General features: G+C 39.9%; 1 protein-coding gene across 1 annotated transcript in view; it reads right to left on the bottom strand.

Annotated features, from left to right (window-relative positions):
- CIBAR1 (CBY1 interacting BAR domain containing 1) overlaps positions 1 to 12,237 on the bottom strand; it is a 46,473-nt gene extending 34,236 nt beyond the window's left edge. Inside the window, exons 1-3 of the mRNA XM_075063101.1 lie at positions 12,149 to 12,237; positions 7,525 to 7,759; positions 2,289 to 2,357 (exon numbers count right to left, since the gene is read on the bottom strand). Coding sequence (XP_074919202.1) covers positions 2,289 to 2,357; positions 7,525 to 7,759; positions 12,149 to 12,237 — 393 coding nt within the window. The remainder of the gene's footprint in view (positions 1 to 2,288; positions 2,358 to 7,524; positions 7,760 to 12,148) is intronic.
- Between the last annotated feature and the right edge of the window lie 2,187 nt (positions 12,238 to 14,424).

Here is a 14,424-nt window from a genome sequence, read left to right as displayed (position 1 = left end):
AAATGGTAAAATTGTTATTAATGATGCAGAAAAGGCAGAGATGCTCAATAAATATTTCTTTTCTGTATTTGGAAAGAAGTAGGATGATGTAGCTATGTTATATGAGAAGTACTTTACAGTCCCTTAGTAAATGAGAAGGATGTTAGACAATATCTACTTAGGATAAACATTTTTCAATCAGCTGGCCTGAATAACTTGCACTCAAGAGCCCTAGAAGAGTTAGTGGAGGTGATCTGTAGCCGATTGATGTTAATTTTTAGTAAATCTTGGAATTCTGGGAAATTCCAGAAGAGCTGAAGAGTAATAATGTTGTGCCTATATTCAAAAAAGGCAAACAGGATGACACAGGGAATTATAGGCTGGTTAGCCTGACATCAATCCCAGGCAAAAACAGAACAGAAGCTGATACTGGATTCAATTAATAAAGAATTCAGGAATAGGAATACAATTAATGCAAGTCAACATAGTTTTAAGGAAAACAAGTCTTATCAAACAAACTTATTTAGTTCTTTAAGGAGATTATAAATTAGATTGAAAAAGGTACTGTGTAGATATAACAATTAGACTTGTAAGGTATTTAACTTAGTATTGCACAACATTCTGATAAAAAAATTGATAAAAAATTATACAATATCAAGAGAGCACATGTTAAATGGATTAAGAACTGGCTACCTGACAGATTTCAACAAGTAGTTGTCAATGGGAAACATCACTAAATGGGAGTACAGTAACTCTTCACTTAAAGTCGTCCTGGTTAACGTTGTTTCGCTGTTACATTGCTGATCAATTAGGGAACATGCTCATTTAAAGTTGTTCAGTGCTCCCTTCTAATGTCATTTGGCAGCCGCCTGCTTTGTCCACTGCTTGCAGGAAGAGCAGCCCGTTGCAGCAAACTGGTGGGGACTTGTAACCAGGGTGGACTGGTAGCCCCTCTATCAGCTCCCCGCTCCCCTCAGTTCCCTGTGCTGCAGCCACCCAGCAGGCTATTGCTGGCAGTTCAGCTGTCCCTCCCCCTCCTGCCATGTGCTGCTCCTACCCTCTGACATGGAGCTGCTCCCAGAGACTCCTGCCTGATGTGCAGGGGGGGAAGGGAGGGGGATAATGTCAGGGTATCCCCCTCTTGCACCCCGCTTACCCCTTCTCCATATACAGCAGAGTGGGGACACAGATGGAGAGGGACAGAGAGAGCTTGGGGCAGCAGCTGCTGTCTCAACTTCCTGATCCACTTAAAAAGACAATGCACTTAAGAGTGGGTCAGCTTTCTTAAAGGGGCAGTGTGCATCTCTCTCTCTCTCCCACACGCAAGGTGTGTGCCTGTGTCTGTCTGCTATGCTGTCTCCCCTCCCTCTCGTTCACACCGCCTTGTGTGAGAAGCTACATTAACAACGTGTTAACCCTTGAGGGCTCAGCCCAGTGTTAGTTCATCCTTTAGCAGTAAGGCATTCCCTGGGAAAGATCCCTTCCTCTTTCACCCTCTAATTTCACCACCTCAACCAAGCTTCACAATCATCATAGTTGTGAACAGTATTAAATTGTTTGTTTAAAATGTATACTGTGTATATATCTATATAATATATAGTTTTTGTCTGGTGAAAAAAATTTCACTTAAAGTCACATTTTTCAGGAACATAACTACAAAGTTAAGTGAGGAGTTACTGTATTTCAAGTGAGGGTCTACTGGGATCAGGACTAGGCCTGACTGCTATTCAAGATTTTCATCAGTGCACTGGAAGTAAATATAAAATCACAGCTGATAAAAGTTTCCAGATGACACAAAGACTTGTTTTAATTCAAATTAAATTAGTTCAAATGTGAGGGGTTAATTCAATTAACACTGTAAAGTCTCTTTATTTCATATATACAGAAATTTAGTTGTTGTCCTAAAGCATTTGCAAACAAGTTTTACATATCTCTTTAAAATAAAAATATACCAGGATTTACAGGGAATGCCATTTTGGAGTTCTGTTGCTTTTGCAAGTTGCTGTACATGCACACTATTCTATGTGTACTCTATAAGCCACTCTGTCCTCCCTCCCCGCAGCTGGACACCGTTCTCTAGAGGATTGGACCCCCTCCTCTCAGCTGTTTCCTGAAGTGCATCTGTTTCACACATGTTCCCAGCTGCAATGCCAATGTATTGTTGCGAGTCACACATCTATACATTTTTGTTGCAGTAATTATTTTTAATAAGAAAAGTTTAAATAATTCGGTATACTTAACAACATTCACAAAAATGGCTATAAGAACACACTAAAATTTTGAGAGAAAATACACCATATAGTACCTACCCTTTTAATTTTTACTATGGTCCCATAACTTTTCAGAGGATCAACAACTTTGGCTTCAAGCCTTTCAACCTGGAAAAAAGGTCAAGTTACTCAAGTCCTCTGCATATTAAATGTATTTCTAGAAAACTGATTGCTTTAAGAGTAACAGTGATTCTATCCTACTAGGATTTTAACCACATTCACTGAAGAAACAGTGGAAGCAGAGTTGTGTGTATATATAGTGACGGGCTCAGGACCGAAGGATATAAGAAGGCAGGTATATCAGCCTCAGAATGAGCAGGTCCCTGTTCCCTGGATAGCCAAACAAGGGCTACTCCAGGCCAGTCATGACTTCTGATGCCAATTTAACCAGTTAAGATCGTTAGGCTAATGCTGGCACCTGACCTCAATTAACTGAGAAAGAGTCAGTTAAGGCTGATAGGCTAATGGAGACACCTGGAACCAATTAAGGTCCCACTGATACTGCTTTAAAGGCTCTCCTTTCCAGTTCTCTTGAGAGGAGCCCAGGTGAAAGGTGCTGGAGGAAAGGAAGCAGTACTGAACCCTGAGGTAAGGGTGATGCTTGGAAAAGGGGAGCATGGGGAAGTGGCCCAGGGAATCAAAGCAGTGTCAGTGAAGGAGGGAAGCCAATAACAGCTGTTACCATTAGGGTCCCTGGGCTGGAACCCGGAGTAGAGGGCAGGCCCAGGTTCCTCCTTTTCCCCTCTCCCCCTGCAGGATCTACAGAGATCCATTTGAAAGGGGAAACAGACTTTGGTCCAGGCAGGAGACCAAACAGTACCCACAGAGCCTTAAGGAGCAACAAACACTGTGAGTATTGCACCTTCTCACCTCCCATACCAGCCTGTGATGAAAATAGCTCAATAAGCTGTAACCTCTGCCACCATACCGGGACAGGGAGGTCATCTTGAGGACAGCTTCTGAGGCCACTGTATCCGCCAGGAAGAGCGGGACCCACCAATACAGGCTTGGAGCTTTGTCACAATATATTTTATATAGGCAAATGCAGAACCAATAAAACTAAACAAGAAATAACTTGTCTTGATTAATCCCTAGTGTAACTTCTTTTATTTCAATGGCACTATACCAAATTAGTCTGGGAATTTTAAGAACTGACTACTGAAAATACACCATGTTAAATCTCTCAAATTCTAAAGCTTTTAAGAAATTAAAAGTAAACATATTTGTTTTTAAATGTTAGATTATGATTTAAAATTGTTTGCTCATTAATATGCTTTAAGAGATGCAAAGCTCCATATTTTTGAAAGCTACGGGAGCAGCAAACTAGATACTAAAAATATCAGAAATATTCTACACATATGAAAGCATTCAGAGATATTGACATTTGAGATTTTGTTTTAATACCTTCTACATGGAAAAACAGATGAAAACAGCGAGACAGGTAATGGAGCTAAGACTATGCATGTCATACAATATTGTGTCTGTTTTATTGTTACCTTAGAACAGAACTTGCCCCCATAAAAGATATTACTTCATCCACATTGTCTCTCTAATATCCTGGGATCAACATAGCTACAACATCACTGCATACAAAAAATGGAAGTTATTGTTACCTTGTCCTTCCCCTCTCTCTGCTTATACCACCCCTTTTGTCTTGCCTACCTGTGAGCTTTAGAGGCTAAGGATTTTTTACTGAACAGATGTAGAACACATAGTATGCTAGTGCCCATAATAATAAAGTGTGTGACACTGGCAGCCAATCAATGAACTGCCATTCTTATTCAATCATTTACAATTATGCCTGTCATCATGCTCTCTTTTATATAGACATGCATCTCTTTTAGAGGGGCACATTAACTTGTTATATAATATAAAAAGAGCTCTGTTGCTACACAGTTTATAAAGCAAAATTCCAACTCCAAAGAAGTCGAGTAAAGCTTTACAATTACACCTCTACCCTGATATAACACTGTCCTCGGAAGCCACAAAATCTTACGGCATTACATCGAACTTGCTTTGATCCACTGGAGTGTACATCCCCGCCCCCCGGAGGACTGCTTTATCACGTTATATTCGAATTCATGTTATGTTGGGTCGCGTTATATCGGGGTAGAAGTGTACAAACAAAATAGGACCAACCATTTTAAAACCAGGGATCTTAAAAAGAATGTTGTGATGAAAGAAAAAATGCCTGCCAAGTTAAAGTTAGGTTCCACAGAGGAAGAGAAATTTTGGGGAAAGACCTGTTTCCTAATTATTATTAATGGACAAAGCTTAAGATCCAAATAAAAATTGCTTTACAAAGTACTTGACTGTGAAGGGTACTATTAATGATCTCAATTGTTCTAAAATTAGACATGAGCTAAGACATTAAGAACTGGACTTTTTAGAACCATAAATGTTTATCCTAATCTTTACAGAATTAAATCCCATTATTTTTGTTCGCTGGCTTTTTGTGTCCTGACTTTCCTCTCATCCTCTGCATGTTTTTCTAATCTTCTTTTTTATCCAACAAAGAAACCAGGTTTGAACTGGAGACCTGCAACACTAGATGACTATAGCATGCTGAAATTAAAAGGGTCTTAAGCTAATATTCCTGGAACTTTTACGAATTAAAGAACTTCAAAATATTTTTAAGTACCTGGCGCTGTTGCTGAAGAATGAATGGAATCAGCAGTTCTTATGAGCTATTTCACTTGCTAGTTCTGACAAAATACATATGAAAGCTGCTACATAAATTGATGCCCACGAAGAGGAATGGAGACAGAAAGACAGATGGATAACAAGAGATGGAACTTATTCCCTATTCTCTTTTTTACCCTTTTATCTATACTGTCTTTGACCCCCACACCCCAATTAATTGTTGGAATGGTGGAAAATGGCTTGATTGAAGGGCCACATTTTAAAAAGTATCTAGGTGCCTAAAGATGCAGAAATGTGTGCCTAGTGGATGAGGAGAACTTGAAGGGCTACTGATTTTTTTTTAATAATATGCACGACTGTTTCCCTTCTCCCTTTATATAGTTACTCAGCAAGCATGAAGGGGTTAATTTCTGTCTTGAAACAAGACAAGCAGTACAGTGACTGTGGGGAAGTTGCCTAGCTTGAATGAAGTAACTATCAGGAACTAAAATCACTGGGGAGGTGTGTAATTAATGCAAAACCTTTGACAGATAAACATGTCTGGAGTGGAGAAGTACCACCTTCGGGAGGAAATTGACTATACTTGTTTTTACTGGGTTCAAGATGCCCAGCAAACAAAGTATTATATCAAGTGACCAGTCTGATATAGAGGAGGAGTCACTTTCTCTCAATGGAAGAACTGATATGACACTGTGAACAAGAGGGACAGATCCTGCAGAAAGGGTTTGAAGGACTGAAACTGACCAGGGTCCAGTATGGTAGAGAAGTATTAGCTTATTGCATGCTTACCGCATATTTATTGTTATATGGTATATCTTCTCTGTAAAGCTTTTGTTCTAAACTAACTGGCTGGTCACTGGCCTATCCTGTCATTACCTCAGGGAGAGAACAGGACAGCAAGTTCTGAACTAGTCTCCAACTTGTTAAGATGATCACAGTGAATTGCAGGAGGAATTACAGCCTAAATCCCTGATCTGGAGTGAGAGGAATGTAAGTTCCCACCCTGAGACAAGTGAGATTGGACCGGAGCGGGGTTCCCTGAAGGAAATCAAGAAGGGGGCAGAAGTGCAATTACCATGGGAACTGTGACAATGAGATTCTCAAGAGTGCCTAGATGTCTAACTCCCATTGATTTCAATGAGTTAGGCATCTATGTGCTTCCAAAAATCCCACTAGGCACCTACCTGCATCTCTAGATGCCTAAATACCCGTAAAAATCTGGCCGTAAATACATAGTGAAAGGACCAGATATAGTACTTTTATTTTCAATTGCCCTCTCTGAGTAACAAGGGCTGAACCTCTGAAAGGTGAACTTCAAAAGAAAAAAGGGGATTTATGAACGTCTTTTTTTTAAGTTTTTTTTCTACTTCCTTTTTTCTTTATAAAAACAGCAAGAAGGTCAACGATTGCATTCCCCCTTTCAGTTAGTGTACTCCTTGGTGACTCAAATGTGAAGAAGGGAATTTCTGAGCTCTTTAGTGATGGGGTGAGAGGTAGCCTTAATAAACTCCCCAAAGTTTTAGTTAAATAGGTGTTACCTTAAAACAGAATTTTAAATGAGCTGAATAAAAATCCATTCCACTCTAATTATGCCCCAATCCTGCAATTAGATTCATGTGGCTAGATTCTTGCACATGTGCAGAGACTGACTAAAGTCAGTGGAGCTCCATGCTAGTACCAGGGTTGACTCTTGTAGATCCCACTGCAGGATCAACACCTGTCTTCCTTGATACATTTGATGTCATAAACTCACCCATTTTCCAGCTGTCTACAATAATTTATAACAAAGTGAACAATACCTGAACTCTAATTCAAAATATGAGCAAAAAAAAACCTTTAACACACACTGAGGCTTTTTTACATATTATAACGAATGGAGAACATCCCCATCCCAATAAACAGCCACTTTTTCTCTTTCGCATATTACCTTTTAACATCAAAATAAGCTTTGTTTAGAGTGAACTTAAAATCATGAACCAAACTCATCTAGTTAAAAGGGCCTATTTCAGGACAGTGTCAAATTATTCTTAGGGCCCTGATCCTGAAAAAAAAATTATCTATTTAACTTGACTCAGATGAGTCATCACATTGAAATCAAAGACTATTCATGTGCGAAAAGTTAATCATCTGCATAATTTTTTTCAGGAGCCTAATTTTGGGAGTACAAAGCATAATAATTTAACATGGAATAAAGAAACACAAATAACATTTAATAGATTTTGCAGAAGAAATGATTTACAGTATCTTTCCAGTTTCCAGAAGACAGCCCAAGTCACAAAATCAAAAAACAAATGTTTATTAAGCATAATCTATAACCCAATAAAATCCATTGGCTCTTCTCATCTCCACTGAAGACCTGGTATCTGTCCCTCATTCTTCAAAATGTGTGAAGCTACTCAGGGGGAGTATTCACAAGGCATTTCACAATTGGGGCCTAGGTCTGCAGAAAGGTCTCTAGCAGCGTAAACTATGAAAGTTGGTGGGGTTTATTTTGCTTTGTTCCTAACATTTGTTACTAATGCATTTAAAAGTGGTTTCCCTCAGTCGTAAGAGAGAACCAAGGTATACATTATGGTAATCATATTAAAAAGATAAGTTTGCAAGCACAACATGCACAGGTTTAATTCTATACCTCTGCTTGGCGATAATCTTGAAGTTTGGAAAATTCATCTGCAAAATTTTTCAATCCAAGTTTTAAGCTTGGTGTCTCTGTAGCTGCATATGCATATATTTCATTTACTAGAAGGTCTGCTTTGTCTCGTAGTCTAGCAGTTTTACGTACATATGCAGCAAATATTTGGCACAATTCACCAAAATGTTTTTCCACATTTGAAACAGCCTCTCGTACTTGTCTAGTTTGATTGTCCCTAGAAACCAAGGAAAAATGAAAAACAAGCAAAAAAACCAACATGATTACAATACATACAGATTAAACAGGTTTGACACTACTGTCATCACTACACCATAAATAGTTCAAATTGGTCATTTTACTTCTGGGCAAAATGGAAATTTATTAGAGGAAAATTATACTTAATATTCTGATGTGGTGTTTGCTTATCTAAAAAAGACAAATAAAATAATAATAAATTGAGATTTATATTTTAGCCTAAGACTCACCAAATTGAACTTTAAAAAGTTAAAATGCAGTAACAGAAGAGACAAACCAGATATATCTATATACTTGAGAAAATCTTCTTAAAATTCCTATGCAGTTAGGTGCTCTGGAAATCTCAATAGCTATCTATCTGCATCTTTAGACACCTACATACACTTAAAAATCTGTCCCAGGGAAATGAAAGCCCCTGCAGACACTTACACACAAGCTTAAATTTAAGCATGAGTGGTCTCACTTAACTTAGTTGCCCAAGACTGACAGGAAGTCTGCGGAAGAGCAGGAACAGAACCCAGTTCTCCCGAGTCCTAGTCCAGGACCATAACCACAAAACCACCCCAATCTCTTAAAATATAAAAATCCCCAATACATTAGTGTGTGAATGTTAAATCATTAGAAATTACATCAAGTCTCTGAATGTCTATCTGTCACAGGGTCGGAGAACAAGTTATTGGAATGGATGGATGGATACACCTTTTTCAGCTGTAGCTCTCAAAGCCCTTTTCAAAGAATCCAAGCATCCATATCCCCATTTTACAGATAGAAAAACTGAGGCACAAAGTGGTGAATTGATTTATCCTAACTCTCACACAGCAAGTATGTGACTGGGAACAAAAAGCCAGGTCTCCTGATTCATAGTCTAGTGATCTTTCCTTGGAATATACTCAAAAGTGCCAGTGTGCATTGATTTTGAAAGTAAAGTTCTGTAACTATAGAAGTAAACAAAGTCTATCAGATTCAGGAACTCATTTTTTGCCCTGAAGTCCTCAATATCAACTCCATAGTTAGTCTCATTTCAATTTTTCAAAGTGCAAGTTTAAAAAATTTATTAGGCATGACAACAAATACTGAATACAAACAAAATTACAGCACTTATGTTAAGATCCATCTTTATTATCGTTTGATGTAAATCCGTTCTGTATTTTAGAAGTCTCTGTGACTTAAAGGACATAATCAATTAAAAAAAAAAACCAAACACCTCACTTATCTGAATTTTTGTTAAACTTACAAATGTTATACCTAATTTACTATAACTGAAAGAATAAAGAGTTTTTCCCCTTGTTTTTTAACTTTATTCAATTGACAACAGTTTGGGTATAGTCATTTTCAATGTTTCTTTTATATTGTTAGTCTGTTTCTCCTCTTTTAACACAAGTTTTTTGCACAGCAGCAGAGGAGAAAAAGTATTTTAAAAGAGGAAAATATGAACGTAAACCCCACAAAAATCAGCAGTGAGACACTGAGGCAGGCATATTACAGAAAACAACTTGACTTTTATTGGGTACTGCGCAGGCATAGGGCTCTGCTCATGCTGATTGCAGGATCAGGGCCTTAGCGTGAATGGCTCTAACTTTCACAAGAGGTAAATAAAATCTAGCACAAAGACTATTAGTTATTTAAACAAAACAACAAATAAAAAGTCTAATTGTAAGAAATATTTACAGTGCTATCTCCATCACAGTAGCAAACAAAGTATTAATTATGCAATACCAACAACATAAAATGTTGCAGCGTAAAACACTGGTGCATGAAATTTTATGTGAGCCCTTTGGTTAAGTGGATTGGTGGGAGGAGGGGTATTTACAGAAAAATATGCCTGCCCAATGGAACTCAAATACTATATGCTCCAATAGAGCTTAGGAAGTCCTTGAAGCAGGTATCTTCTCTACCTAACATCCTTAGAGTTCACAGGTATGGTCTTGTGAAACAGGGTGGGTTGTCAAAAACATGCAAGGTAAATTTTCACATATCAACATCTTTGTTTGAATGTATTAACTGTAAGGGTAAAATTATATATATGTAAATTACTTTAATTGGTTATATTTTGCTTTTTATACAAGTATGAATTTTAATACTAATACAATAGCTATGTATTTGATAACAATTTTATTAATTCAGAAACTCAAGCTAATGATGGGTTATGAATGGGACTTAAATTTCAACTTCCAACCAAACACCAGCATATTTTATACCAGGGATCGGCAACCTTTGGCATGTGGCCCATCAGGGAAATCTGCTGGTGTGCTGGGATGGTTTGTTTACCTATAGCATCCGCATGTTCGGCCAATCGCATCTCCCACTGGCCACGGTTCGCCGTTCCAGGCCAATGGGGGCTGCAGGAAGCGGCAGCCAGCACATCCCTCAGCCCACACCGCTTCCCGCACCCCCCATTGGCCTGGAACGGCGAACTGTGGCCAGTGGGAGATGCGATCTGTTGAATCTGTGAACGCTGCAGGTAAACAAACCGTTCTGGCCCACCAGCGGATTTCCCTGATGGGCTGCGTGCCAAAAGTTGACAATCCCTGGTTTACACTTATTAATCTTCTTAAACCGTTCCACATATTCAAGACTTATTCGGTTGGCATTAATATTTTGCTTGATACTTAGATCTCCTATGTGTTTAATGAGTGCCTTCAGTTGAGGGTCTCACCTCTGCTTGTCCTATATATCACTATATAGTAGCACTTCAATGCTACTGGCAACATAATTCTTCTGCTGCTGAAGTTCATATGATTCTCAATGGATTCATTCCATTGCTTGGTGCTCACAACAATATGTTACAGATCATTCTGCAAATACTAACTACCAGTTGCAGAGTACTGTAAGAAGTCCCATTGGCCCCAACAAAACTGCTTAAACGTCGTGCTTGCTAGGGTATGGAAGATCAGGCCCTATATTATTAACAACACAGGACAAGATCCTTAGCCTTGGAATTTGCTCACATCTCACTTATTTGGAGGAAAATTTAAAACTTCTTTCATTTGTGTAAGTTGCGATTCTAACAGCCTGAAATGATCCTGGCTCTTAATTTTGACCACTGTCACCAACCTTCCAAACTCAGAAAAATCCAAGCAAATTCAATACTTCAAGACCAAAGTATTGTCTCACAGTCTATATTTTCTTGACAAGACAGATATGTGAAAATATATGCTGAAAATGAACGTGTGTTATCCTAAGTCTTTCAGAAGAAAATGCCATTGCAGAGGAAGATCAGTTTGTTACCTCAAAGTAAGCAGGCACAATTTGAGGTAGGGAGGTGGTTTTCTTTTAAAGACAAATATCGGGGGATAGTGTCCTAGCTCCCAGCTCAAGTCTGCTACCATCTAAATACGGAATATTTCACAAACTGAGTAAAAATATAAAAACTCATTGAAAAGCCCATCATAAAAATTTTTCTTCCACAATTAACACTAATCTAAAAATAATCTCCAATGTGGGGTCCCTCCCCTGTCCTATTGAACTATCTGACACTGTTCACATATAACCACCACCTCCCCCCATCAAGTAATGAGAGGGAACCTAAGACAGGTCAGCCCAAACATTCAGCAACTTTGTGTCTACAGTTTCCCCATGTGAACAGCATTCAATTCTGAGAGACAGGAATTACATTTCCTTAAAGGAAGGTGTGAAAAAGTTAGTTTGTTTTTTAAAATGCTACTTAAAGGCCACAAAAGGACGGACAGCACAAGGCTTGATTATATTAGCAACTACTCTTCATTTATCCCAGAATACTAAACCTACATACATTTTGTTGCCTAGATTTTACAGCAATAGGCACAGTATGAAATGGCTTAAAACAGACAGCTAGGATGAGTGGAACGAGATTGGTCATCTATAGCGGCAGGTAACTTTTTTACTGGAATACAGCTGGCTTTATTTTCACTTTGAACATCCTGTGTTACCCTACCCAAACTATTTTATTTAGATTTTTAAAAACTATTTTTGGCAGCCAGCCTCAGTTAAAACACAACATGAAGACTGGATTCATCCCCTTTAGACAAATGTAAAACAGCTAATCTGAAGACAATAAACCCAGCACCCCCAAACCTCAGGGCACCCTGTCTCAAAAGCCTGGGGCTGATGGGTAACAAATCAGGACTGGGGAAGCCAAAGAGCCAAACTCTCCCTCCTTCCCTCTCCCCCAAGCCTAGACACAAATAACAGGGCCCCCTCTCCCACCTCAATAGCAGAGGCTCCCGCCCCTCCTCCCACTAACGGGACCCCATCTGCCTGCCCCCCTCCGCGCCCCAACAGCGAGGGCTTTGTCTGCCCCCCTCCGCGCCCCAACAGCCCGGACCTCTGGGCCAGACGCGGGCGGGGAAGCGCCACTCTAAGCCGCCGGGGCAGGGGGCACCACACTTACCTGGCGTCCAGCCCGCGGCCCAGCATCATGATGGCGGCCGGGAGAGAAGGGGAGCCGCGGCGCACGCTCCGCTTACACCCAGTTCCCATGGTCACCGAGCACCGCCCACAGTCCGGGCTGCTGAGCCTGGGCCTCCCCCAACGCATTTCTGGTAAGAGTAGAACGGAACGACGCCAAGACTCGTTGCTTCCCAGTCAGTCCCATGTGTAAGACGGAAAGGACGATTCTGTATCCTCATAATGACAACTTCTACCCGCCGGTCACATTCGTCTCTTTTTCTAGGGCTGAGGACAAGGAGGCTCTGACATCCCGCTGTATTCCTGCAGAGTGCAGAGAGACTTTGCAGCATTCCTGGGCAAGAGAAACACAGCTGTGTACCTGCTCTCTACTGAGGATCGTCTAACCCCGAGTTTAGAAATGTTCTCATCAAGAGGCCTCACATACACTCTTATCCAAAGCCCACTGAAGTCAAAGAAAGATTCCCACTGACTGGACTAGGATTTTTTAATCAGACCCATACCCTGGACATCAAATAACATGGGAAATACGATCCCCTTGAGGGATGCTAGGAGTCTTTCAGCAATGGGAAACGGTTGTCCATCATCACAGACTGGAACCCCCTTTGTGCAAGCCTCAAGCGCACAAACCAGGGCAGAATCTGGCAATCCAGAAATCATTTCAGCCATCACTGAAGTGCAACCACCTCTGGACTGGACTGTAGCAGCATTTCAGTAGTTAGAATATCCTGGATATATATGTAGAACATCACTGCAACATACAACCACCTTCATTTCAGATAATGGAATAGGCCAAGGTGCGTTACTACAAATTGATCCACATGGACACAGAGGTCCATCTGCAAGGATTAGCTTGTATTATCAGGGTCTTATATAGTATTGGTCTGTTGTATGCATGTTGATCTGACCCAGCACATATTGTTTTTATGTTTTATAACTTTATAAGAATGTTCTTATTTCAAGTTGAATTTTTTTAAAATTTGCAGAAGTTTTCTTACATATTCTCTTACATTCTTTAAGTTTACTATTATTCTATTTGCAGATGTAGCTATGCCAGCAACCTCTCCATCTTTCTATCAAATTTGAGGCGTATCAATCACAGTAGTATGTAGGTGCCTGGCATTCTTAAAATGAGCATAAAAATGTAATTCCAGATGAACTCTGCTATTGCCATTTTAGCTTCAACAACTTCTGTGTTGGTTTTTAAAAAAAAAACCCTCCCCCCTCCCAGCTCTTTCCCCTTTATTTTTGTTCATTTTTTTGAGAAGATGACCCTACAGTTCCCTTGTTTGAACCAGGGGTCTTGATCAGCTCTGTTTCTGTCTTTTTTTCTCAAGCTCAAGAGACAGGTTCTGGGAGCAATTATCTGCTAATGTAGCAGTTATGAGTTCCAGGTTCAGGACTGTGACAGGATCCCCAGGGTGCAACGTGGACTGTGGGACTGTTGAGTCCTCTATCCCACCAACTTGGGCTGCCTCAGTAGAGAGACTCCAGCCAATTGCCCCTAGCTCCCCAGTCTTGCACCCCGGGACTGTACTGTCTTACACTGCTGAAGACTCCCTTGGGCAGTGCAAGTTCATTAAGTAGTTCACCTCTCCCTCAGTGTGGAGTGGACACACACTAGCCTTTGTAAACTGACCTGAGATTTCCAAAGCACTTCAACCAAAACACACTGTTTTAGGTAAAATATAAAACAGATTTATTAACTGTAGAAATATAGATTTTAAGTAATTATAAATGGTAGGCATAAAGGTCAGAGATAGCTACCTTAAGAAAATAAAAAGTAAACATGCTTGCTAAATCCTAAGTTTTTAGGCTAAGCAAAAATTGAATCACACAGCTTTTCTCATCCTGATAGATGGTACAAGCAGGTTGCAGTTCCTTAATCCACATGCCAGGACTAACTTCCAGCCAGGGACCAATCTTCTCCAGTTCAAAGTCTTTTTCCTCCAGACTTTATTGTTGAGATGGGGGGAAGGGAGGAGAAAAAGGCCAAGTGATGATGTCACTATCACTCTTTTATACTTTCTTCCAGTTTGCTGGAAAGAGCTTTGCTGTGACATGGGTGAGTCTGTGCCCAGGGCATATGTGCCTCATCCTCTGTAGGATAGTGGATTATGTGTGGATGAGGCATTAATGCTGCCTATTGATGGCTGCTCTTTTGTTGTAACTGAAAGGCTGGTTGTGGGTGTTTCCAGCCTTACAACACATTTCAGTAATACTTCATAACTTCACACAAAATGATAGTACATACAATCC

Source organism: Chelonoidis abingdonii, chromosome 2 (genome assembly GCF_003597395.2).
Source record: "Chelonoidis abingdonii isolate Lonesome George chromosome 2, CheloAbing_2.0, whole genome shotgun sequence".
Classification (NCBI taxonomy): Eukaryota; Metazoa; Chordata; order Testudines; family Testudinidae; genus Chelonoidis; species Chelonoidis abingdonii.
The sequence above is the reverse complement of the archived record's forward strand: the minus strand, read 5'-3'. Positions and strand labels throughout refer to the sequence as shown.